The 26,972-nt window shown below is 39.8% G+C and overlaps 3 protein-coding genes and 1 long non-coding RNA gene across 5 annotated transcripts; all 4 read left to right on the forward strand.

Annotated features, from left to right (window-relative positions):
* Nucleotides 1–402: 402 nt before the first annotated feature.
* Nucleotides 403–17,891, forward strand: LOC144213020 (DNA repair protein RAD50-like). Of its 2 annotated transcripts, none has more exons than XM_077741256.1 (28): nt 403–493; nt 1,022–1,159; nt 1,234–1,317; nt 1,613–1,764; nt 2,431–2,616; nt 2,691–2,895; nt 2,985–3,113; nt 3,772–3,937; nt 4,025–4,083; nt 4,216–4,350; nt 6,582–6,788; nt 6,867–7,049; nt 7,141–7,298; nt 7,964–8,139; nt 8,202–8,439; nt 9,410–9,599; nt 9,723–9,849; nt 10,098–10,291; nt 10,401–10,511; nt 10,592–10,684; nt 10,761–10,874; nt 11,299–11,426; nt 11,515–11,616; nt 11,703–11,825; nt 15,804–15,889; nt 16,170–16,312; nt 16,411–16,544; nt 17,582–17,891. In XM_077741256.1, exons 2-28 carry the CDS (start codon nt 1,031–1,033, stop codon nt 17,766–17,768), a joined length of 3,939 nt encoding a protein of 1,312 aa, XP_077597382.1. In that variant the 5' UTR covers nt 403–493; nt 1,022–1,030; the 3' UTR covers nt 17,769–17,891. The 2 variants fall into 2 exon arrangements, with proteins under 2 accessions (XP_077597382.1, XP_077597383.1); XM_077741257.1 differs by lacking the exon at nt 403–493 and adding an exon at nt 552–722.
* Nucleotides 17,892–18,537: 646 nt separating this feature from the next.
* Nucleotides 18,538–19,566, forward strand: LOC144213021 (uncharacterized). The gene is made up of 4 exons (XR_013329865.1): nt 18,538–18,866; nt 18,965–19,015; nt 19,087–19,179; nt 19,259–19,566. It is a non-coding gene; the product is annotated as an uncharacterized LOC144213021 (long non-coding RNA).
* A 2,844-nt stretch (nt 19,567–22,410) lies between these two features.
* Nucleotides 22,411–23,428, forward strand: LOC144213032 (claudin-4-like). Its single transcript, XM_077741274.1, has one exon. The coding sequence runs from the start codon at nt 22,649–22,651 to the stop codon at nt 23,321–23,323; it is 675 nt and encodes a 224-aa protein (XP_077597400.1). The 5' UTR covers nt 22,411–22,648; the 3' UTR covers nt 23,324–23,428.
* Nucleotides 23,429–24,637: 1,209 nt separating this feature from the next.
* On the forward strand, nt 24,638–26,343 carry LOC144213033 (claudin-3-like). The gene has a single exon (XM_077741275.1). It carries the CDS (start codon nt 24,748–24,750, stop codon nt 25,390–25,392), a length of 645 nt encoding a protein of 214 aa, XP_077597401.1. The 5' UTR covers nt 24,638–24,747; the 3' UTR covers nt 25,393–26,343.
* Nucleotides 26,344–26,972: the final 629 nt, after the last annotated feature.

Below are 26,972 nucleotides of genomic sequence, written 5' to 3' on the forward strand. Positions count from 1 at the left end.
ACACTGATATTTTACATTCCGTAAAAGTAAACTTTACAGTGAAGTAATTACATAGCTAAATAGAATGTTTTCATTTTTATTATTATATTGTTATTATATTTTTCGACACAGTTTTGCTTCATTCCATTGCAAAAATATATATTCTTAGTCCATGGGTTTCATAAACAATTTTTGACAATTTACATAATATGATAATAAATTAGTTTTCTCATTAATGTATATACTAACACAGTTGGACAAAAAATCGGTACAATGCTTTGCCCATGTACAGTAATCATATGTTAATAGGAGTAGTAGTAGCAGTTTGTATTTCAAATTTGGTGGTATTATTTCAGTTTGAGTAAAAAGAAAAAACTTTACACTCCACGCCACTAATGGCGGTAGTGAGATAATAAATTGTACAGAAGACCAAACGTTGTGAGTCGTGACGTCACCATACCATGCAGCGCGAAAGCTTGGACTGAACTTTAGTGTACTAAGAAGACACTCCAATGTAAATAACTATTTGTAATCTTGTTCATTTGCAAACGTTGGCGATTATTGGTATTGCGTGTGTTCCGTTGACGTTTGTTCATTTGATTTTTGCTAACATAACTTTACATTAATGTTGTTAGCTAGCTTATCCAGGAGAGTCCTCTTGAGTGACGTTAGATTTTTGAAGCAATAACTACACACTCAGAAACACTACATTCAGTTGGTTAGGCTTGTTAAAGCATGCAAAGGTAAAAGTCCATATATCTTCTGTGTTGCCTAAAATGTGACATCTGATGCTCAAATTATAAATGAATAAGAAAAAACATAGAAAATGCAACCAAATGTTTATTCGCACCCTCACGTTTCCAGAAGTTTATACACTTCACAAAGTAAGGCAAATCAGGTTAAAGTTGAAGAAAACCCATCTGAATGTACTATTAAACTGTCCTGTGGTTTGACATATCCTTCTAAAATTACCTCTAAAGAACAAAATTAATCTTAGAACAATATTCGGATGACTATTTGATCCTTTTGTTGTCTCTTGCAGAAAGCAAAAATGTCCAAAATTGACAAGATGAGCATCCTTGGGGTGCGTAGCTTTGGCACTGAGGACAAAGACAAGCAAGTTATCTCATTCTTCTCTCCCCTCACTGTTCTGGTTGGTCCCAATGGTGCAGGCAAAACGGTACGAGGTCAACGGTCAACCATTTGATGCTTTTGAGCCAAAGTAATAGCAGGATATATATTTTTCTTATCCAGACCATTATTGAGTGCCTCAAGTATGCAACTGCAGGAGAACTTCCTCCAGGTTCGAAAGGAGGTGCATTTGTCCATGATCCAAAGGTGAATCAATTAAAAAAATATATTATGATTGTTTAAACCCAAAAAGTGAAACATGTTAAGCCTCAGTTAATGAAATTATTAACCAACAATGTTAATTATTTTACAAATGGAGCAATCTGCTTTTTAAAGCGAATAATACATTTCATTTTGAACATTTTTTAATATTAAAAATAACCAATGGTTATTATCAGTTGCTTTTTCCTCTTAATGTTTTTTAAATTTCTAGAGCTCTATTGTAATGCTCTTGAGAGCTATAGGTTCCCCATTCCAAGCGTTCATTAACATGTGATTCCAGGAAGCACACGAGACAGAGGTGCGAGCGCAGATTCGACTTCTGTTCTCTGATGTCAATGGTGAGAAAGTTAGTATCCAACGTTCCATGTCCTGCACGCTGAAGGCAAAAAACTACTCATTTAAGAGTTTGGAACAAGTAATTACTCGGATAAAGTAAGTTCAGTTCTTTACAATTCCAATGCATAATTCAAACTAGAGCTGGGCAATAAAACAATAACGATAATTATTATGAAATAATTTTTGTCAACAATAATAATAAAAACTACTGATAAAAATTTGGGGTGGCCTGGCGTCTGACTGGTTAGCGCATAGGCCTCACTGTGGGAGACCTGGGTTCAAATCCAGGTCAGTTTGCATGTTCTGCGTGGGTTTCCCCTCGGTACTCCGGTTTCCTCTCACATTCAAAAAAAAACATGTAATGTAGGCTGATTGGACACTATAAATTGCCCATAGGTATGAGTGTGGGTGTGAATGGTTGTTCTTCTCTTCATACCCTGTGATTGGCTGGGTGCCAATTCAGGGTGTCCCCAGCTTCTGGCCTGAAGGTAGCTGTAATATTGTTCTGACTTGACATCACAGTGTTTGAATTTTCCAATTTGAAACGAAAAAGATGCGATAGTTATCGTGCTAATTGTCAATATCATCTTGGTTTTTTTTGGGGTTTTTTTTGCATCGTGATGACATTTTTTGCCATATTGCTCAGCTCTTATTCAAATCTATCAATTATATGGTCTTTCTGTTGTGAAAATGTTCATATAATGTTCTGGTGCGTGCCTTGACAATCAAAGCGAATAATTGTTTATTTTTTTCCATTCGCAGGGATGGTCAAAGGGTCAGCTTGTCATCTAAGTGTGGCGAGCTAGATCGTGAGATGATTTCGGCACTTGGTGTGTCTAAGCCGGTGTTGAATCACGTCATATTTTGCCATCAAGAGGAGTCCAACTGGCCTCTTAGTGAGGGCAAAGCACTCAAAGACAAGTTTGATTCCATCTTCGCGACAACTAAGTAAATTCAACTCTTTGCATTCTTTTCTACATTTTGCCGGTGAATGTATATTTGACGTTCTTATTGCCTTCAAGGTATATCAAGGCTCTGGACACGATACGTCAGTTACGTCTAAAGCAGAACAACACAGTTAAAGAGTGTCAGGTAGAGTTGCGTTTCTTGAAGCAGAACAAGGAGAAGGCACAAAAAATTCGAGAGATTGTCGCCAGCAAGGAAGCTCAGCTTATGGCCTCCAAGGACAGCGTACAACTGATTGAAAGCCAGATTGACCCACTGGAGGTCTGTGCAGTCTTCATTTGATACCCAAATGATAAAATGGCAAAAAAAATTTAAAATTGTCCTTTTCCTAACTTCTTTTTGACTATCAGAATCAGCTCACAGATATTGACTCAAAACTGAGCAAGGTGATGAAGTTGGACAATGACATTAAGGCTCTGGACAGCAGGAAAAAACAGATGGAGGAAGATAACAGGGAGTTGGAAGAAACAATGGAACAGGTGAAAGATGGTTAACATAACATGTACAGTGTTCCCTCGGTTATCGCGGTTAATGGGAACCGGGACCACCCGCGAAAAGTGAATTTCCGCGATCAGGGATTCCCCTTCAAAAATGTTTAATTTGAATTTAATTACCCCCCCACCCAAAAAATAAAAAATAAAAATAAAAAAAAAAAATATATATATATATATATATATATATATATATATATATATATATATATATATATATATATATATATATATATATATATATATATATATATATATATATATATATATATATATATATATATATATATATATATATATATATATATATATATATATATATATATATATATATATATATATATATATATGTGTGTATACATATACATATACATACACATATGTATACAGTACACCAAATACAATACGGGTAGAGAGAGTGAAATTCATGTTATAACAAAAAGAGCTGTAAAATATGTTGTTTCAATGTAATATTTGTATTTTTTTTCCCCCCAAAAAATCCGCGAAGCTCTGAGTCCGCGGTAGCTGGACCGCGAAGTAGCGGGGGAACACTGTATACTTTACTGCAATCCATACGGCTATGTAAATAGAAAATGACTCTAAATACTCTAGAGCAATGTACATTGAGTAATCAGTGAGTTTGCAGGTGTTCCAGGGTTCCACTGAGCAGCTGCAAGAGCTTCATCAGAACCATCAGAAAACAGTGAGAGAGAAGGAACGTCGGCTGACTGACTGCCAGAAGGAGTTGGAGAGAGCAAACCGGGAATGTTTTAGACTCAACCGGGTCAAGTCCGATCTCCTAGTGGAGCAAGGTACTCGTTTACCTATGTTTTTGTTCCCGGATTGAATAATACGAAAATTTATCTGGCAAAAGATGAAAAAATATCTCTTCTCGCCAGGACGTCTCCAGCTGCAGGCTGACCGCCACACTCAAAACATAAAGACCCGTGACACACAGGTGCACCCTATGCGCTTTTTGATGAACTTCATACATTTTATATTTGAGCTCTGTACTGGCAGTCTGATTGAAAATACATAGATGTGTTTGATTAGAAGGTCTGTCAACTCACTTGTCTTTTTGTTGTCACAGATCCGTTCGTTGTCGTCCCATCTGGAGGTTGAGGGTTATGACCGGCCACCTTTCACAAATCTTCAGCTGGAGAGCTTTCATCGTCATATCACACAGAGACTGGAGCAGGAAAAAGAAGCGCTTGCTCAGGTTATGGTAAGACAAACTCAGAGCACTCAGGTCGGTCAATTGTCTAATTACCCGATTTTCTGCCCTATATGACTACAAAAGATTTCACTTGTCTCAAAACCCCAAAACTGCACCTTATAATCCAATGCGCCCTTTATATGGATCAATATTGGTTCATCATTGTGTGAAATTCCCTTTAGCACAGCTCCATCTAGTAGATTTATAACACAACCAACTACTCCTAATACTCCAGCTATATATAATGCAGGGGTGCCCAATACGTCGATCGCGAGCTACCAGTCGATCGCTAAGGTAGGACTACTATTGGTATAAAAAAAAAAAACATATTGGACCTGAGCTGGGAAGCAGCGCCACCGTGAGTCCAAGCATGATTACTACCTTCCTATAATATTTGGAGTCCTTTCCGCATGTGATATATCATCAGCACGCATAACTGCTGAGCTTTGTCGGGCCAAAGAAAAAAGGGTAGATCGCGCAACGTTGGATCCTTAAAAACTAGTTCTTTGAGCAAAAACATTTGAGCAGCCCTGATTTAGTGGATGTATAACACAATCCCTACTGCTACTACAAACTCATCTAATGGAAGTATAACACAACACTCTGCTACCAATACTACAGTAGGGTTCTACATTAACTTTTTAAGACACCTGCCTACGGGTTAAGTAACCTTCAACCCTAAATAGAATGGGTGGCAATCAGCACAGAAGAAACAAAATTTCATCGTAGAAAAAACAACATGGAGATAATACAAAGTGTTCTATGTTTTCTTTGGACTACATTACATTTTGCACCGTTCATAGAAAGACGAAAGCAGGCCTCTTCCAGCATTGTATGCATTTTGAATCAGCGTTAAATGCCTCTTAAACGTCCTAAGTAATGTCACAATTCACGCTGAAACTCGCAAGCGGAAGATGGGAGATGAAAAAATGCCGGAAATCAGGGCAGCGATTCTTGACGTTGAAATGGGTAGCACTCAAGGCTGGGTGCGTATCCAATGGAAGAATAGCGTGCCAAATAAAACTTGTTCGGATTCTATTTTGGAAGGAGGGAAAAAAATCATCATTAAGATGGAGAATGCTCTATCGGGAGAAGATGATTGCTCTTGATACCAACATGATTAGAACCAATGTTCGCGCTAATTTTTCATGTCTGAGCATACAGACACCCTCCCTGAGCACACTGAGGACTAGGATTAATGTATACAAACACACTCAAACATACGTTTAATGTAACTTTACAAAAAAACTGAATTCTAATTTTGTTTTAATTTTTATTTTACCTGCGTTCTCTGGGTTATCTGTTTAAAACACCTCCACCCTCACATTCCCTATCGATGGGCTGTTTGCTGTTGTATTCCCTTCAAAATATTCCGAAAATTATGCACACAAATGTCCTCACAATAGGATAACGCACGCCCACTTGCCAACGAGAAGTAGTCTTGAATGAGTGATCGCGGAGGCCAACAGGCTAAGGAAGGAAAACAGGAAATGCAACAGCTCAGCTTACCCATATATTGATTGTGGGTAATGAAGTTTTATTCTGAGAAAGATATTTAGATATTAACCTCTTGTGAATATAATTTTGAGAGCTGGTTTCAACAGTACTTAGATATTAAATAGTACTTAGATATTAACTTTTCTCTCCGTCATGAATCAACAGTAGATATTTAGATATTTAACTCTTGTTGAGGGCAGTTTTCAACAGTACTTACTCTCTGTCATCATTTGACTGGCGACCAAAAGACCGGGGACCAAACGTCCGGCGACCAAACGTCCGGGCGACCAAATGTCCGGGAGTCCAAACGTCCGGGCGACCAAACGTCCGGGCGACCAAATGTCCGGGCGACCAAACGCCCGGGCGACCAAACGTCCGGGCGACCAAACGTCCGGCCAGGGAGAAAGGGTGCCATTGGCTATCGGTGTTGTGTGCACGAGTATACTTCATTACCCAGAAAGCCGTCTTTTTGCTCGCACATGCGCGTCGTGCGTTTTCTGGTCCATGTGGAGGAGAAACTCGTGTGAAAAAATCGTTCAGTGCTCTTATATATCTGTTATACACAAAAGAGATGCGACAAAAAAGGTCATGGCCACCTGGCTTTCTCGCATTTCGAAATTTTTCTTGTATCTAGAGCGAATGATTTGCTCGAAATTTTCGTCGTAGGTAGAGCCGCTCGTATGTAGAGGTACCACTGTACAGTACATTGAGTGCCGTACCATACTTCTCATTGCTGGAAACAGGTGGACTTGAGGGAAAAAGAGCAGCTGAAACAACAGTCCATTGATGAGATCAGGGATAAGAAGACAGGTCTGGAGAGGACAGTGGACCTGAAAAAGGATCTTCAGGGAAAGAAGCAGCAAGAGCTCCGTAATGTCCGGGCTGAGCTTCAGAGGTTAGAAGGCTCTTCAGGCAAAATGCAGGAGCTTGAAAATGAGCTGGCCAAAGTGGTGAGTGTGTTTACTTTTCAAAGCTATTGTAAAGCTCGCTGTCCCCAAGCTTTCAGTATAATCCGTTCTAATTTCCAGGAGCGTGAGCTGAAGAGTGCTTTACAGACATCCAACATAGAGCACCTGAAAGCTGAGGTTTTGGAGCTCCAGAGAGAAAAGACAGAACTTGACCGCGCTCAGAGGCAGCTGGATCAAGAAATGGGAACACTCAACAAGCACACAACTGCACGCACACAGATGGACATGTTAACAAAGGACAAGGTGAGATTTGTTATACTTGTGTGGGCTCTCTCCAATACATATATATATGATGTTGTTTCCCCTTCTAACGTCGCCTTTTTTGGTCATGTAGAAAGAGAAAGAGGAGCAGGTACGCAAGATCAAGTCGCGTCATAATGACGATCTGGTGTCCCTGCTGGGTCACTTCCCCAACAAAAGACAACTCGAGGACTGGGTTTATGCTAAGTCAAAGGAAATAAACAGCATCAGGACCAAACTAACCAAAATCAAGTGTGTTTTCAAATTAGAGCAGGTCTCGCAAATGCAGTGGCACCTTTAAAGTTTGAATGACTTAATATTATTTTTAATATATTTCGCAAAGAAAAACTGTTTTTGATCACCACAGAGCAGAAAATGGAAATAATGGTGAAAATAAGAACATTTCTAACTGCTCAGTACAAAATGAGCTATACAATTAGATATCTACACACTGAAATTAAATCTGTAAAGACCTATCAGCCAATTTAAGCCTTTTATTTTGTTTGCAGTGCCAACCCTTTTATGGTTGAATGTCAAAATGAAGCTTAGATAATTGTTAATAGGCTGAGTTTGAAATATTTGATTATTCTTATGTCATACATTATTTTTAAATTTTAAAATGCACGTACTGAAGAAACTTATTCCATACATTATTTTTAAATTTTAAAATGCACGTTCTGAAGAAACACATCGAAATTCTTTGCTTGTTCCATTACAAATTTGGAACAGTGAATTACTCAAAGCATGTGAGGTGTGGCGCATGCTGAAAAGTGGCTGAAAAAAATACAGGTTGCTTTGAAATTGATAAAGATTGAATGTCTACCAGCATTATACTTCGCGTTGAAGGTGCCACTTGTAATTTAAGTCTTGTTATTAAACCTTTGTAATAATTGGTGTTATGTGGTTTAAAAACACAGCAAGGAGCTAGCTTCAAGTGAGCAGAATAAGAGCCACATAGCCGCCGAACTGCGCAAAAAAGAACAGCAGTTGACAACTGACGAAGAAAGATTCTTCAGCGTGTGTGGCAGTCAAGATCTAGAGCTGGATCTCACCAAAGTGCAGGACGACCTGGAAAAATTTTCAAAACAAAGAGGTAAGAGCTATTGCTTGCATTTATGCAAAGAAATTGCACAGTTCAATTCATCTTTTTTCCAGCTATGCTCGCCGGGGCCACTGCTGTTTACACCCAGTTCATCAGCCAGCTGACCGAGGAGAGGGAGCCCTGCTGCCCCGTCTGCCAACGGACGTTTCCATCCGAGCCGGACTTGCAGGAGGTCATCAGCGACATGCAGTCCAAACTGCGTCTGGTTCCAGATAAGCTGAAAAACACAGAGCAGGACCTGAAGAAAAAAGAGAGGAGGCGAGATGAAATGTTGACCCTAAGACCCGTCAGGTATGAGAACTCAACTCCAAGGGCGCGAGCAGACTTCTGTTCCCACACCCAAATTTATCCATATTTTAGTCTAGCCACTTTTCATTTACACAGCAGTAGAGTTATTGTTACAGTACATACTTTTTGTAAATACAGTGTTCCCCCGCTACTTCGCGGTTCAGCTACCGCAGACTCAGAGCTTTGCAGATTTTTTGGGGAAAAAAATACAAATATTACATTGAAACAATTTTTTTTTTGAATTAAATTCAAATTAAGCATTTTTGAAGGGGAATCCCTACTTCGCGGAAATTCACTTATCGCGGGTGGTCCCGGTCCCCATTAACCGCGATAACCGAGGGAACACTGTACCAAACAAAAAATTTAAATACTTGCATATTCTTACACCTGATGTGTGTTTGTATTTAACCTCCTCTGACCTGGCGTCCACGTGTGGACATCACATTTTTGGTTGTCAAAATAACTTAAATTTTGGACTACAAAGGCCTGGCATCCACTTATGATGTGGACATCATTTTTCTCAAGAACTTCATATAAATTACAAAAATAATTCTTAGTTATTACATTCATTTGAAGCCTAATTATATCCTTGATATCAAAGAGAAAATAAAAGTGCATGCCTTGCAAGAGTTTGGGTCTAGAGAGGTTAAATTCACTTGTTTATAAAACTTCCAAGGGTTGCAGGGGGGGATGGAGCCTATCCTAGCCAACTTTAGGCACCAGGTAGGAGACACCCTGAAGTGGTGTCCAGTTCATCAAAGGGCACAAGGAGATGGATAACCATTCACGCTAACACTCCTAGCTAGAAGCAATTTTGCGTGTTCAACTAGCCTACCATGCATTTTTTGGAGATGTACGGGAGTACATAGAGAAAACCCACTCAAGCCTGGGCACACATAAACAAATTATGAATAGAAAGGGGTAATTTAGTCCGGCTACATGATTAAACAAAAATGTTTACCCTTTCCCACAGGCAGTCTATTTCTCAGTTGCAAGAGAAGGAGTTGCCTGATCTTAGAAATCGTCTGCAGAGTGTGAACAGAGACATCGAACGACTGAAAGGTGATGTAGAAGAGCAGGAGACTCTGCTTGGAACGTTAATGTCAGAGGAAGAAACCGCCAAGGCCTGTCAGCAGGACATTGCTCTAATGGACAGATTCCTGGTACTACTCGCCACTTTTTCCACCAGAATAAAATCAAGAGATTTCATTGGGTCTCTATAAAAAAAATCTGGTTGTCCCAACGACTTAATTTTTTTATATTTTATTATTATTATTTTTTTGTAGATGGACCTAAAAGAAGCAGAGAGGAAAATAGCTCAGAATGCAGCCAAACTCCAGGGAGTAGACTTGACCAGAACCATCCAGCAAGTCAGTCAGGAGAAACAAGAGACACAGCTCAAGTTAGACACTGGTGAGAAAATGTCAGACAGCTCAGTTTCCAAATTTGAATAAAGCCCTGGTAGATATGTTTTACACTCACACATAACTTAAGGATTTCTTACCAAGTGAAATTGGTGGACAATTTACAATCATGTTACACTTGTACTGCAATACAATAATTTCCAGCGTCCACTCTCCACATTCAACCAAGACTCATGGAGAAGTCATAGAACGTCTTTAGAAATACTTGCACAGTTCTTGATATTTGATTTGACACAGCATCCAGCAAAATGGAGCTTAAACGGAAGCTAATCCAAGACCAGCAGGACCAGATTCAGATGTTAAGGAGCTGTGTGAATGAGACCAAAGCGGAGAAACTACAGCTGAGCAGTGACATGCAGAAGCAGAAGCAGCTGGAGGATCAGTGTATTGATTTCACCACTGAGATACAAGCTTTAACCAGGGACATCCGGGTATTCTCACTCTCATTCCACAAGTATCATGTCTCTGCTTTTGACTTGAATTTCAAATTTTAGGACGGACCCAGAAAAAGTTTAATCTCGTGTTCTCGCCCACAACCAGGATGCTAAGGAGCAGCTTTCTCCTCTATCCTCCACCCTGGATAAGATGCAGTTGGAGAAACAGGAGCTGATGGAACGCAAAAAGGAGAAGCAAGAAGAAGGACAGGAGAAGGTGGTATACATAGTCACAAGTCTAACTTTTCTGTCCGTGCACAGTTATGCTCATCTTTTGAGATACTTTGTCAATGGTAGATCAATGTCATCAAAGAGAGAATCAAGACCATCAACATCTTAGAAAAGGACATCAGCAAGTATATTGATGAGGGCAAACACGAATACAAGGAGGCAAGTCATTTACTGCTTTCATTCGGATCCTCAAGTATTTCGGTGAGCGGTGCAATTACAGATGAAACTTTTGCAGCAAAAAGAATCTGAGCTTCAAGAAACAAACACACTACTCCATGAGGCTGATCGACACAAAGAAAAGATCAACAAAGAGATGGGAAATATTCGACAAGACATCGACACTCAGAAAGTAAAATATTCCACTAAGTGTTTCTTGAGTCAATCAAGGGTTATGGAGTTGCCATTAAAAGCCTAGATTATCCAGATGAGGGGTGGGCAAACCAGTCCTCAAGGGCCGCTGTTGGTGTTGGTTTTCTTCCAACCCATCTAGCATGGACACTTTAACCAATGTGGTTTCTACCAAAACAAGAAGCCCCTGAATGCACTCCACTGATTGCACTTGTATGACACCAGATTAGTGAAAAGCTGTCCTCTTTATGGGTTTGAATTAAATCCCCACCCACAGCAGCCCTCTTTGGAACAGTTTGCCCTCCCCTGGACCAGATGTTTAATATCTTACTGCCCCTTTCAATTAAACTCTACACCCTGTGTGAAAAACGCACAGCTGTACAATAAACTGTATTGCAGTAATGTATGTTATCGCTCTAATGCAGGTACAAGAGCGCTGGTTGCTGGACAATTTGACTCTAAGAAAGCGGCTGGAAGAGCTTAAAGAAGTTGTGGCTAAGCGAGAAGCCCTTTGCAAAGACATAGGCAACATGAAAGTGATGCAGCTACGCCAGTAAGATGCATTTCAACAAGTAAATCCAAGAAAGTGTTGCTCAATTCATATCGAGATGATCCCAATACCTAATTTTCTGCTTGTGCAGGGAACGACGTGACGCGGAGCGTAAAGTGGATGACCTGAAAACGAACCGTAACATTGCGTTCGGTCGCCAGAAAGGCTTCGAGGAGGAGTTGTTGCATTACAAGTGAGCCTCACTTGATGATTAGCCTCATTGCCTTTCTATCACGTTTTTGTACAAAGGCTTGACGTCTCTGGGTGGTTCCCTCACAGAAAAGAGCTGCGAGAAGACCAATACAAAAAAGCAGATGAACTCTACAAAAACAAGATGATTGTAATGCGCACCACAGAGCTGGTCGTCAAAGACCTGGATCTTTACTACAAGGCCCTTGATCAGTAAGTAAGATATCTCCCTAGAAAGGTTTATAATTGCCTCTAAATTCCATAAAATGGTTGGTAAAAAATCTAGTTAATTGTGCTAACTTGAGAATTTAACCAATCTTAACTCTAGGTTTTTTTTTGTCAATAACTTGTGTTGAGTATTTATAACTCGTCAAAGTTACTACTGGTTGGCTGGCCACCTATTCAGGGTGTCTGCTGCCTGTTGCCCGTAGTTAGCAGGTATAGGCTCTAGTGACCCTTGTGAGATTACGCAGTCCATAAAATGAACAAATAAATTGTGCTAACTTTAATTATTAAGTTTTTGAGGAGATTTCTGAGTAGGCGGACCATGAATTTTTAAATTTGCGAACTTGAAATGCTCAAATGAAAGTATAGTCTGTCCTTACTCCAGATCAGATCAAAATAGTGCACTGGCGCCATTATACTAAACCTGACATTGTAGCTCATTTGCCAAAATATTCCACCGTCATTGAGGGGACTCAGGTTCATCCCCTTTGGATTTTGGTTATACCAATGGTTCTTAGCCTGGGTTCGGTGAGCCGGTCTCAGGGGTTCGATGGGGCCTCTGCCGTGGAGGTCAAGACACATGGACTCATCATGTCTCTGAACGATAACATGCACCACTTGACCATCACTGGCTGCAGGTTAATAACAACAGTTGTGGTCAAAGGTTTACATACACTTGTGAAGAACATAAGGTCATGGCTCTCTTGAGTTATTTCCACAACTTTGATTTTTCTCTGATAGAGTGATTGGAACAGATACTTCTTTCTCACAAAAACATTCAAGAAGTTTAGTTCTTAGTTTGGTTCTTCTCTGGCTTTATTATGGGTGAACAGAAAAAAAGTGATCAAATCTGATGGGTCAAAAATATAGATACAGCAACACGAATTAGCAATTTTTGTGGCTTAGAAAGTTATGTCATTGAAATGAGCTTCATTGCATGGCGTCTTGACTTCTTGTGAGTGATTATGAGTGACTACTGCTGGTGACTTCTCTGAGGCCATTTAAATAGGGCTCATTGGATGCAAACACCCACAAACACTACAATGGGAAAGTCAGAGGAGTTCAGCATGAATCTGAAAAAGCAAATCCTTGACTTGAACAAGTCAGGAAAGTCACTTGGAGCCATTTCAAAGCAGCAATGCAACAATGCAAACAATTGTTTGTAAGTATAAAGTGCATGGCACTGTTTTGTCACTGCCACAATCAGGAAGAAAACGCAAGCTATCACCTGCTGCTGAGATAAAATTGGTCAGGAGGGTGAAAATTCAACCGAGAATCACAAAAAAAAAAATCTGCCGAGAATTAGAAGCTGGCGGAACACAGGTATCAGTGTCCACAGTCAAACGTGTTTTGCATTGGACTTAAAGGCTGCCGTGCAAGAAGGAAGCCCTGCTCCAAAAGCGGCACTTTAAGGATCGACTAAAGTTTGCTGCTGATCACATGGACAAAGATAAAACCTTCTGGTGAAAAGGTGTGTGGTCAGACGAAACAAAAATTGAGCTTTTTGGCCACAATGCTCAGCAATATGTTTGGAGGAGAAAAGGTGAGGTCTTTAACCCCAAGTACACCATGCCTAACGTCAAGCACGGTGGTGGTAGTATGATGCTGTGGGGCTGTTTTGCTGCCAATGGAACTGGTGCTTTCCAGAGAGTAAAGAGGATAATGAAGGAGGATTACCTTCAAATTCTTCAAGATAACTAATGTAATTTCATGCGCATATAAGGCGTGCCCTCAATTCAATCATCATTTTTTGTCCGACAGATATGACATATATGCAAGTAAACACGGTACTTTAAATTTAGAATTTGCTGCAAATATTTGCATTTTTCTGTTTACCATTAATGAATGGGTTGACTTGTAATTTCTAGTTCTGCTAATTTCTATTTTAAATTTCCTTATCAGCAACATAACTGAATGTAGCACTTGCTTTGGCCTGAGTACAAAAACAGAAAATAAGTGATTTAGTACCCAAAATGCTTGAAATTATTTAGCACGTGCTTTTACACTACAATAATACAACTGTGTCAAATTTAAAAATGTGCTTTAACGATTGGTAAATCTCTGTAGGTATGGTAGTGTATCGCAATATGACGATATTAGATAATTAAGATCGTCAAAATGTTGGCGAGCTCACAAAGTCGAAAGATCATTTAATTATTTTGATTAGAGATTGGGAACGTATTGCTAGCAAGCCTTTCCTGGGTGTATCAATCTATATAATTATTTTAAATGGTGGTAATTTTAACGGAACCACTTAAATATATATTTTTATTGTACCCCTTTAAAATCACCAGCTTTTTTGTTGTTGTTTTTTACCTAAGTGCAAAAACGTATTCAGGAAGCTTCAATAGCTTTTTTCCGGCTTTTACGTCAATTTTAGATATGTATGCTTTATATGATGTTTTATATGTATGTTTTGTAAGAGGAAAAATAGTGATTCTGGGGGGCCAAATCTTAGTTTTTTTAAATCGTCATTAAACCAAGATTGTGGTTAGCGTGTCGGCCTCACAACTTTGGGGTCCTGGGTTCAAATGCAAGTCGGTCCACCTGTGTGTAGTTTGCATGTTTTCCCTGGGTGCCTGAGTTTTCTCTGGGTACTCCAGTTTCCTCCCACATACCAAAAACATACATGGTAGGCTGATTGGACACTCTAAATGGCCCCTAAGTATGAGTGTGTGCGTGAATGGTTGTCAGTTTCCTCGTGCCCTGCGCCTCTGGCCCGAAGTCAGCTGGGATATGCTCCCTTGCCCCCTGTGACCCTAGTAAGGATAAAGCAGTTCAGAAAATGAATTATTTTTTTTTTTTTGTTAAATCGCCTACCTCTAACAAGACCTAATGTAAGTGAAGTATGGAGAGGGTCAACAGTGACAACATGGGTTATGTGTCAGAGTCTGATTGTCATAATAACACAGTGGAAGTGCACGTATACTTTGGTTAGTCAGCTCTTGCTCATCATTATCAAGATCAAAAGCAAGGCCTTAGTTGCTTTCAAAGGACGATGACTGTGTGGCCTAGTTCCCCTCATAGTGGACTCAATCGCAAAAGTGGCAAAAGCAACATTCAAAATCGTGTGCCACACGTTTTTTTTAGCATCTGTTCAAATCAATTTTGAACAAAGTGAAATACCCCCCAATAGTCTGTCTATGTACACTTGTTTTTCTTTTGCTTTATGTTAAAATTATTTTAATTGTTTTTAATTAAACAGGACTCCCAGGAGGCATGTCAACTGGTTCTAAAAAAATAATAGTTTCACAAGTTGTCCTCAATACTCGTAGGTTATGTTCTCCATATTTGTTTAAAACCTTTGAAATGAATAGAAGAAAAATTGCTGTATAATTTTCTGTCAAGCAAGCAAATCAGATGGATTGATAAACATTCAAATTAAAAATAAAAATTCCTTCTACATAACTGCCCTTCTTTTGCCGTATATAGGCATTGGAAGAAATGTGGTTGATTTGCCACTTGATATTTTGACCAAATCAGAGGTTCTCATCAGTCAGTGAGTTTATTGACCAAACACTTCGAGTAACTCAGGAAGACAACATCTACCCACTTAGCTGCAGTTTTGTCTTTCTTATCAACCTATCTGCTTTCCGAACCTCAGTATGAGACACATTTAAATATCTTGTTTTGGCCTCCTCTGGTCCACAATCATGATTATTATTCTTAATTTTTTTTTTGCTGCCTACAGAGTTTATGAACTATTTTGTTTATAATGTTCTCCTAATTTCCAGCCAACCGTCTAACATTTATCAATTTTACAACATTAATTCCAAATCAATCTTGGCTGTAAAGTTGCAAAAAACAAATAAACAATATTCATGTCATCTTGAGTTAACAGTTTGTATGTTGCTGTTATAAGTAATTCATTCATTCATACATGTATTTTTTTCCAAGAACGTCATAAATTAAAATGATTGTTTTATTTGTGTGGTGTTTATTGCTTTAATCTTTGCTCCCCTCCAGAGCCATCATGACATTCCACAGTCTGAAGATGGATGAAATCAATAAAATCATCAGAGACCTTTGGCGCAGCACCTACCGAGGACAAGGTACAATGCATGCACCTCTTTTACACATAGATCCCACCGAACTTTCTTATCACAAGACGCATCATCTTACTTGCCTTGGCCTTTCACACAACCCAGTAATGTCAAAACAGTCTGGATTCACTGGGAGTTTTAGGAAAAAGTGAATGATGGCTCTTGCCTTTCACACGATTTGCATTGCAGAAAATTTTATACTCATTGTATGGATTGGGAACTTTGTCAGTATTTTGGGGACCTCAGCCTTTGTTGTCAAGATTTCATTCTAATGTCATCCTCTTTCTAGACATTGAGTATGTGGAAATCCGCTCAGATATGGATGAGAATTCATCTGCTGGAGTAAAACGGAGGATTTACAACTATCGAGTAGTTAGGGTAAATGGAGACACCGCTTTGGATATGAGGGGACGCTGCAGTGCGGGGCAGAAGGTAACATCATGATTTAAAAAAAAAAAAAAAAAAAATTATTTCTTCTTTCCGGCCTCTCTATGTATGTGCTTTGAGGTTGCTTCTATGTGCTTACACAGGTGCTGGCATCTCTCATTATACGTCTTGCCTTGGCGGAAACTTTCTGTCTGAATTGCGGTATCCTGACCCTGGACGAGCCCACCACTAACCTGGACAGAGAGAACATTGAGTCGCTCGCACACGCCCTTGTTGAGTCAGTGCACACATGCAGAAACACTTTTTACTTATAATATTATATATACTTACTATAATATTTATTATGACTTAATAGGTCAAGTTTCGTTCGAAAAAAATAGAAAAAAACTTCATCCCACGTCCCTGTATGTGGTTTTTAGATTTACAGTGTTCCCTCGGTACTTCGCGGTTCAGCTACCGCGGACTCAAAGCTTCGCGGATTTTTGGGGGATTATTTTTTTTTTTAAATGCAAATATTACATTGAGACAACATATTTTACAGAGTTTTTGGTTATAAAATGAATTGCACTCTACCCGTATTCTATATGATGTACTGTATACAGGGGGGGGGGGGGTAAAAAAAGAAATACAAATTAACATTTTTTTTGGGAATTAAATTCAAATTAAGCATTTTTGAAGGGTAATCTCTACTTCGCGGAAATTCACTTATCGCGGGTGGTTCCGGTCACCATTAACCGCGATAAGCGAGGGAACACTGTAATTGTTTTATTATTAATAATAATAAGTAATTATATATTATATGAACGAATACAATTATAAGTTAATAAAATATGAATGGAATTTAAAAATAGTCCTTCATTTTCTGAAGTGTTTATCCTCACAAGCGTCACGGTGGGTGTTAAATCCTATCCCAGCTAACTATGGGCATATATCAAAGTTAATCCAAACAAAATAGATCCTAGTAAAGTTTAATTTGTGTAGTATTTTTTGTATTAAAAATGTAAATAAAATATAATACTTATACATTAAAAATGTAAAAAATAATATTTTTCATCAACTCAATCACTGCCAGCCTAGCTGAGCAATAAAGTATGTAGTATTCACATTATTAATTGTTGTGATTAATAAAATAAAAATTGCTTGGATATATATATATATTTTTTAAATGGCTGTTCTAGACACTGCATCCATTTTGACTGATATTCAAACTGATGGAGCACCTTGCGCTGTCAAGAGCATCCGATTAGCTAATTTTATTTAGGAAGTTGCATCTTTCCAGTGGTAAATGTTCTTCATGCAACTCTCTCCACACAGAATCATCAAGAGTCGCTCCGGGCAGCGTAACTTCCAACTACTGATCATCACGCACGACGAGGACTTTGTGGAGCTGCTGGGCCGCTCCAGTTACATCGAACACTTCTACCGCATCCGCAAGAACCAAGACCAGAACTCAGAAATCACCAAGTGCAGTATCAGCTCCCTCTCCTCCTATCTCCACTGAGCATGCCTTCTTGATACCTCGCATGTTTGTGAATACTGTTAAGAAATTTTCTCCGAAAATATACACAGATTAATAGTTTGTTGGAGAAAAAAAATTGTCTTCTAAATAAATCCTTAATAGAGAGCCTAAGTTTACATTTTCATATCAAACCCCCAAAAGGCAACCTTGAAAAACCTTGAACCTTGAAAAAGTTTTCAACTTAAATTTTCCAAAATCATTTGCAAATAAGCAACTATTCCATGTGGAGTTTTATTTTTTGTTTGTTTTCAAAAACTTCTTCAGAACTCAGAATCATTCCTTTATTTTCTGAACCACTAATCCTCATTAGGGTCGCAGGGGAGGTGCGGGACTTCATCTCACCTGACTTTGGGCCAAAAGCGGGTGACACCATGAATTGGTGGCCAGCCCATCCCAGGGCAACTCAAAACCATCTCAAAAAAAGTAAAACCTATTTGATTTTTATTCAGTTGACTATAGATCTTAAAATAATAATTGATATATCCTGCAAAGTGCAATCACTGTGGAAATATTCCAGATTTTAGTATCGTATGGTCAATTGTGTAGTTAGAATTTTATTTTAACACATGACCTCAGAAAACTCCAATCTAGCCTTGAGTTCAAAATGTTATATTCATATGATGACTTGATATTAATGCTATTTCTATTAAAATTTGAGTGCCACTCAATTTTAAAAAGTGTAAAAAAATATGCTCACCTATCGTTTTCTAATCACCATTGCTGACGAGAAACTTCAAAGAAATATCTCCTTTTTTGGAAGCCTAATCAAACAAATCTTATTTCCTGTGCATTGCAGTGAAAATGCGTCAGTTTTGGGGCGGAGAGGCGTGAGATAAGATGAATATAAGTCTCGTGCTCACGATTGAGGTTTCAGAATACGATAAGTGCCAATTGAAGCAGTTGGTCAATTCAAACGCGCAAGTGAAAATGATGATGATGCTGATGGTGACAACACTGCTGCTGATGTCCTCCATGGTGGCTCGTGGACATCCTGCGGCACCTGCGACAATCCACCCACCTGAGCGTATCCTCCGACCCCTTTTTGACAAGTTGATGAATTCCAGCTTTTCATTACCCACGGTAGGCCACTCCTAATTTTAGTTTTCTATAACTCTTAAAAACAATTATGATGGTGCATCATTGAACAATTCCTAATTGAACAATCCCCACCATTACAGGTATATGTTGAAAATATAAGACATCTGGCAAATGGCGCTGGAAGATGTGTGGTAAATATTTTTGGTTGGACTCTTGTTTTGTGTTTTTTTTTCTTTTAACCTTATTGATTGATTATTTTCAGGAGTTTTTTTGCAAGCTCCGAGATGTCTTGGGCAACAACACAGAAACCCAATTTATTGTGCAACATTTATCGGTGTACATCCATCAGAAAAAAGTAAGGAGAGCCATTGATGCCTCTTTTTTTAAAAAACTTTTGGATAGTTTTAACTCTGGCTGTTTTCTCCTTTTTGCAGTATGATTGCAGAAGTATTCTGCAGGCACTGAAACCGACTGGCAGTTATTACCAAATTCCCCAACTTGTAGATGATATCATGCATTGTATCCATTACAATACAATGCATGGCTCCCCAAGAACCACTGTTAACTCTACCACAAATGCTGCTCCGGCCACAGAATGAAGGAACGCACAGGTCAATTAAAAGATGTTTATACATGAATGTTTTCCTAAGAAAAGTTTTCCCATGCATGCCATCTTTCTATACAAAAGTTATACTGTACTTAATCAACAAATACAGTTCTTGAAGCCACTGCAATTCCAGATTATTGGAATTAATTTATTTTTTACTCTATTTAAGTGGCATATTTATTGTATTCCAACGGGAGAAATTGAAACATTAAATCTTAGATTTTAGGAAGTGTGTATGATTTTTTTTTTCAATGGTGCTTTATTAATTTTTGGTAGATGGTTAGTTTTCATGATATGATGAAAAATGTGGAGAAAGGTTTTATTAAAAACACTTTTGCAGTTTAATTTTCAGGATAGAAATAGGATTTTGTTTATCTAGTAAAAAAGTCTTCAGTTCAAGTTCAAGCCTTTTTTACTTATTGTCATCTTAAAAGAAACTTTTAAGCATCAGCTTTCATTATTTATTTCCATTTTACATATTTCAAATCTGCCTAAAAAGAAGATTGAAAATACGGTTTGTTTTTTAAAACATTTTTCTAAACAAAGAAAACATTAATGATGGCGGATTGACAATTTAAGCCGATATATTATTCTGAAATATACAAATTTGCTCTGTTAAAAAATATTTTTCTTTGATCTAGGTTCAGAATGAAAAGGCATGCTAACTGTTAAACAATAATAATAAAAAATGTATAAAAAAAACTCACAATCGCAAAAATAGTATAGACATGGACACAACAATGGAAAGTGTTCAGTAGAGGGCAGTAGGTTGTCGTCATAGTTTTAAAGATATATATATGGATTGTATCTGTGTTCTGGTTTTGCGTTGGATTTATGAGCTGAGTAAAGGTTTCGATGACGGTCAAGACCAATGAAGCTACCCAATAGAAACTTGTTATCTTAACCCTTCCCCAAAAAGTAGCTTTTTATTTTCTGTGTTGGGAAGTCCTCTGTTTCTTTCGTCAAAAATGCTCACTAAAGACAAAAAAAGGAAAGCAGCTGCATTGCAGACAGTATGTCATTTTTAAGAGTGCCAAAAATTGACTAGTAGCCCTAAATATACACTTTTAGGGCATATTTGGGCTGCTCCAGGAGTCTTGATAATAGTTCTGATCAGTTCTTGGTGCTCTCTGGCCCCAAAACCGTTTTCTGAACATTTTGAAATTTAGTGGAGAAAAAAGCCTTAGCCCCTTGGCAACTACATGTTGACTGTTGAAACTCTCATAATCATAGGGGCTTGAAGTGATCCCATTTCACACATCAATTTTGTTATCATGTCAACAAACTGTAGTTTTTCGTTGAAGAATTCTAATGGACTAGAGGTTATTGCGTCTACCTCACAGTGCTGAGATCGATCCCAGGTCCAGACCTTCCTGTGTGAAGTATGCATGTTCTCTCTGAGCTTACGTGTGTTTTCTCAGGGCTAATGTGGGTTTTCTCCAGGTACTCTGGTTTCCTCCCACATCCCAAAAACTTCCAGCGTAGACTGGTTAAACAATCTGAATTGCCCCTAGCTATGATTGTGAGCGTGAATGGCTGTCCGTCTCCTTGTGCCCTGCAATTGGCTGGCCACCAATTCAGGATGTCCCATGCCTGCTGCCCAAAGTAAGCTGGGATAGGCTCCAGCACCCCCTGCAACCTTTGTGAGGATAGAGATAGACACTACACAAAAAGAATGAATTGTACTAAAATAATTTGCTACTGTTCACATTATACCATAAAAGTCTTCTCTATCATGTATTGATGACATTTCATGATTGCGCTGCTATTGCCCAACTCTCAAGGTGTGAGTGTCTGTGCAAAACGGGAAGATAACGCTGAACATCTCTTTTTATCTAATCGCATATGAGCTGAACCAGTGCGAGCTGGAGAAATGAGGCGCTTTTTCCCTATCCCTTCGACCCAAATCTACCATTGCGTTGACACTGAATCAAAGTGTGTCACGCTCGCCGCATCTGACCTACTTCTTTTGAAATAATCCAACGTGGAAGAGTTGAACTTCCGCTAAGTCTTTGTTTAACATTTAGTTCCTTAAAAACAAGCTTTTGCCTGTGGTGTGAAAGAGTTTATGAAAATTTTGGCTGTAAAAAGATGTTTGTTTGTTAAGGGAGCTGACATTGACCTATATTTCTGGTGTAAACGCAAGAATGTTGGCAAGAAGAAATGTGTGTGTAAAATTGACCCAAGTCAGGTTGTTTATTAACTAACAAGTCTGTTCATGTCAAACATTTGAGTCCTCACTCATCACAACAAAAGTTAGATACCAAACAAGGCGGGGGAAAATAACTACCATGTGGACAATAAAATGTTGATTTCCGGTTAGAAATGAGATCAAGTCACATGAGAATCTCAAATAAGTCCTTAGTCAACCTCCAAAATGGATTGGAAGTGGACTTTCTGAACAAGAATAAGATTAAACACCATTAAATTCAAGTGACCAGAAGGAGACTATTTACTCTTGTTTTCAAATCCCATGTCACTCCCAAGTCATTTTGTCTTAGCGAAGTCCGAGGTTAAACCCCTGTTCCAAGCTGCCAGTCAGCCATTGGGCACACAACCACTCAGAGTGGGAATCAAACCCAGACTGCTCACATCATCGGGTGATTTATTTAGAGCTTTTAGTTTTAATGGAGAGTAATGAGATCTAATATTATCCTCATTGTTTTTTGTGTGAATCAATAACATTTTGAGACTGGGGTCATCTGGTAAACGTCATATCTTAGTTTTTTATCATGGCCCAAGTCTTCAAAACAGTCGTTGCCGTAAACGAGACAAGTCTTTTTGGACCTACAGCCTTTTTGGAAGTGTGGTGTTCCCGTGCGGTCAGCCATCGACACACAAGCTGGTTGTTGGAAGATCATTACCTAGCCACACCAATAAAAGCACATGCCCACCGCTACCAGGTGAAAGGTCCAACCATAAAGCAGTTTTTTTATTTGAAAAACGGCAGAAGACTCACGCCCAGGTGGTAAACCGGGACTGCAGTCGCCTCATTGGTCCACTCTTCGCATCTCCAATAAGGGTTGGACATCAGAGCAATAAAATCACATCGAGATTGGATATCTGCATCAGAGTAGAGATTGGTAACAAGAAGACGAGGACCATTGTGACGGAGAGCGACCTGACCAGGACTGACTTGACTTGGGCGAGAACAAGTTAAGAGTTCAACCAAGCAAGGATCTTCCCGAGAAGCAAAGAACCAAAGCCAAGAGTCACCATGTCGTCTTTTGGCTTGGAGCTTCTGGGCGTGACGGTGGCACTGTTGGGTTGGGTCCTGAGCGTTGTGAGCTGTGCGCTGCCTATGTGGCGGGTTTCAGCTTTTATCGGCGCCAACATCGTGACGGCGCAGGTGTACTGGGAAGGTCTATGGATGAGCTGCGTTTTCCAGAGCACGGGCCAAATGCAGTGCAAGGTCTACGACTCCATGCTGTCACTTCCGCAGGACCTACAGGCGGCGCGTGCTCTCACCGTGGTTTCCATCATCCTGGGAGTTCTGGCTTTGCTCATCTCTTTGGTTGGTGCCAAGTGCACCAACTGCATTGAAGACGAGAGCGTCAAAGCCAAGGTGACCATCACATCCGGGGTGGCCTTCATCACGGCGTCGCTAACTCAGCTGGTGCCTGTTTCCTGGGCGGCCAACACCATCGTGGTGGAGTTCTACAGTCCCATCGTCCAGTTGGGACAAAAGATGGAAATCGGCGCAGCACTGTACTTGGGCTGGGCTGCTGCCGCGCTGCTGCTTGTGGGAGGGGCCATCCTGTGCTGTAGTTGCCCCCCTCGTGAGGAGACGTCCGGGAGGTACGGGATTCGCCCCGTCAGCCGTGTGGCCTACTCGGCCGCCCCGGCCAGGTCCGTCGCTCACAGTTCCTACAACAGGAAGGACTACGTGTGACCATCAGGAAACCGCTTGTCTCGGGTTCTTGTCTGGATGGAGACCCGTGTTGCCTTCGACTTGGAACCGCTGTTCTTATAGCTAGCACAAAGAAGAACCTGCCAGAAGTAGCAAGATGCAGGACCCAATGTGATGTTGGGGACCGGTCTGGAGGTCTTTGTATATTTATTTGAGTGGTAAGGACTATTAGGAGCTTTTCTGGTATCTGTAGGGTGTGTTGTCATGGAAACTACTGTGTGTTTATGCTCAGACCAAGAAAATGAGTCAGATTGTAACTAAAAAATATATTTTATGATTTCTGTCTCACAATCATTCTTTTTTTTTTGTTTGGAAAATGATCTGGATTTTGTTCATTCTACAAAATCCTAATAGTCTTTGTATTTGTATAATATATAAACTATATTTCATGACTTTTGTTTTAGCATTTAAGATGGAGACATTCATGATATTTCTTTACAATGTTTGGTCATTAACAATGATCAATCTGACCTCACTGATGTCCACTGAGTTTATTGTTCAGCCATTATACATCTTTTTATAAAGTTTTTCTGTTTTGGGGGATTTTTTTTCTTTTTTTTTATCTTAACCAATAATTTTAATTTATTTTGTGCTGACGTAACTAAGTACTCACGTGAAAGCCTTTTTATTGTTATACAATATTTGACATTTTATTTACGGTAGTAAAATTGTACTGAGAATGTCAAACATGAAAGCAAATGCTTGTATTTCAAGTTGAATAAACGCTGTTTGTTTCTAAGTGATGTAAATGTCTGACTTTAAATATTCAAATGCAATATTTGTGTTCCACCTAGCCGAGACACCACATAATAATCAGCGAGTCTTATCAAGACAAAGCCACATTCTATGCGTGAGTGAAAGGTGTTGCACTGTAGTCGACCCATCGCAGTGAAGTGTATTGCGGCCTGACTCCTGTTTACGCTGAGAGTCGTTTTTCCGGTTTGTCCCTTTGGGACTGTTTTCCCAACACCGATGCAACAAAAGACCACTGAGTGACTGAGCGCAGACAAACTGTCGTAACGGAACACTGAAAGATCTTTCGTTTGAAAAAAAGAATGAATATATGTACTAAAACTAAACAGTTGCCTTGATTTTTCCTCATTTGTTGTTTTGATTTCTGTTTTCCATTTTCAAGTTCCCTCTCAACTGTTTGTTATCTAGATGGATCCATCTTCTCAACCACCCCCACCACGCGCAGGGCAACCCTCCCCCACCATGCGCACAGGTGCAGGTGTGTGTTTTTTGTTTGGTGCCTAGACAAGGGCGTCGCCCACTGTATAAATTGCAGGCTTTTTTGCGGCGCCTCCTCACAACGTCAACTTTCAGACCCTCATCATTAGTCTTCCGGGCTCCCAGAGCGCCTCACCTCTTCCCGGAACAAAGGAGGACGTCGTCGAGGCTCGGCCATGTCGATGGGGACGGAGCTGGTGGGCATATGCCTAGGCGTGCTGGGCTTCATCATGTCCATCGTGACCTGTGCGTTACCCATGTGGAAGGTAACGGCGTTCGTGGGTGCCAACATCATCACAGCGCAGACCATCTGGGAGGGCCTGTGGATGAACTGCGTGACGCAGAGCACGGGCCAAATGCAGTGCAAGTTGTATGACTCCATGCTGGCTCTGCCTCAAGATTTACAGGCGGCGCGTGCCATGATGATCGTGGCCATCATCCTGGGCGTCCTCGGAGCGCTAGTGTCGGTGATGGGCGCCAAGTGCACCAACTGCATCGAGGAAGAGGGTGCCAAAGCCCGGGTGATGATTGCGTCCGGCGTGCTCTTCCTCTTAGCCGGGTTGCTGGTACTCATTCCGGCCTGTTGGACCGCCCACGTGGTGGTGCGCAACTTCTACAATCCCATCCTGACCAACCCGCAGCGCCGCGAGCTAGGCGCTTCACTTTACATCGGCTGGGGGGCCTCTGCCCTGCTACTGATTGGGGGGGCCATCTTGTGCAGTAGCTGCCCACCTAAAGAGCAACGTTACAAAGCCCCCAGGATGGCATACTCGGCGCCGCGCAGTAACAACACTGGATACGACCGCAAGGACTACGTGTGAAAGGTGTGACCTCAAGTTGTTTTTCCCTTGAAGAGTTTAGCAATTCTCAATAGGTTCTTCTGAAGAAATATGACCAATTAAAAAAAAACAATTCCCCTTTCAACTTGTATCAAATCTGAATAAAATTCCACACATTTCAAATCCTATATACCGTACATGTAGATTTTCAAGAAAAAGAAAATGAAGTTACACCAAAATATTTGACTTCATCAGCTTCACATTTTGTTTGCCGTCTGTGTGTGTTTTAAGCGAGTGTGTATTTTAGTGTTGCATATCACCAAAACTGCTTGTTTTTTTTCTTCCTCATTTATTTTTTGTAATGTTTAAATACTTTTGTGTACATTTGTGTATGTACATATGAGACCACAGTGAGGCTATCTCACAAAGACTCCGACATGAAGTTCAAATCTTCCAGCTTGGTTTTTTTCCCCTTATTATGTCTTTGTGTGTGTTTATGGGTGTTGTGTTTCACTGAAACTGCATTTCAACAAGTGTGCTGAGGCACCTGCTCCCATTTTACATTTGCTTCTTCCTTGTGTGCGTGTGTGTACGTGGGGATGTGTGTGTCCGTGTGAAATATTTGCTTAGAGCTCGACTGAAACTGAAGATGTTGTGTGATGGCTGCAGGCTGCTCACTGACAGTTTCACTGTGGCTGGGTCTCCAACATGCACTTCATTAGAACATTTATGTGATCTGTTGTATCTTAATTATGATTCTAATAATATAAATGACTTAACATTGTGTAATTTATTGTGAGACCACGCGTTTTAGTGCCGCTAAATGGATTGTATGTGAGAGATTAAAAATGTTATTACTAAAATATTTTCCTTTTTTTTCCAAATGAAATAGTGCTGAATTAAAATTAAATGTGGTTATTAATGTTTTGCTTGACTTGTATCATATATTTCAATAAAAGTTGGTGGTCTATCCTCAAATATAAAGTGTGAAAATGATGACTTTGAGCATTTTTTTAATTAAATACCAGCAATTATAGTATATATTTTCATTTATTAGTCATTATTGTATTTTATTTTTTTATAATTATAGATTTATTGAATTCACAACAAGATCTATCATTTTCTGAACCGCTTCATCCTCATTACGGTCGTGGGGGGTGCTGGAGCCTATCCCAGCTCACTTCAGACCAGAGGTAGGTGACACCCTGAATTGGTGGCCAGTCAATCACAGGGCACAAGGAGACAAACCACTATTCACGCTCACACTCATAGCTAAGGTTTAATTTAAAGTGTCCAATGAGCATACCATACATCTTTTTGGAATGTGGGAGGAGACCGGAGTACCCGGAGAAAACCAACGCCGGCCCGGGGGTAACATCCAAACTTAACAAAGGTGGACCAACCCTGGATTTGAATCCAGACCCCAGAGCTGTGAGGCCGACACACTTACCATTCATTCTATGTCAATAAAAAAAACTCAAGGAAATAAAACCAAAATGGTGCTCGGACGTTTGGTCGCGGGTCTTTTGGTCCCCATTGGTCGCCGGTCTTTTGGTCTCCGTTAGGGTTAGGGTTATCAACTGTACTTAGATATTAAACAAAATGTCCGGTCACGGACAAAA

This window comes from Stigmatopora nigra, chromosome 19 (genome assembly GCF_051989575.1).
Source record: "Stigmatopora nigra isolate UIUO_SnigA chromosome 19, RoL_Snig_1.1, whole genome shotgun sequence".
Classification (NCBI taxonomy): Eukaryota; Metazoa; Chordata; class Actinopteri; order Syngnathiformes; family Syngnathidae; genus Stigmatopora; species Stigmatopora nigra.

What these genes read in the sequence shown, in the direction of transcription:
- LOC144213032 (XM_077741274.1), top strand. Translation starts at nt 22,649, where the DNA reads ATGTCGTCTTTTGGCTTGGAGCTTCTGGGCGTGACGGTGGCACTGTTG.
- LOC144213020 (XM_077741256.1), top strand. Translation starts at nt 1,031, where the DNA reads ATGTCCAAAATTGACAAGATGAGCATCCTTGGGGTGCGTAGCTTTGGC. An exon ending in CAAGTAATTACTCGGATAAA is followed by an intron (nt 1,765 to 2,430) that starts GTAAGTTCAGTT and finishes TTCCATTCGCAG; the next exon opens with GGATGGTCAAAGGGTCAGCT. An exon ending in AAAGTGATGCAGCTACGCCA is followed by an intron (nt 11,427 to 11,514) that starts GTAAGATGCATT and finishes CTGCTTGTGCAG; the next exon opens with GGAACGACGTGACGCGGAGC.
- LOC144213033 (XM_077741275.1), top strand. Translation starts at nt 24,748, where the DNA reads ATGTCGATGGGGACGGAGCTGGTGGGCATATGCCTAGGCGTGCTGGGC.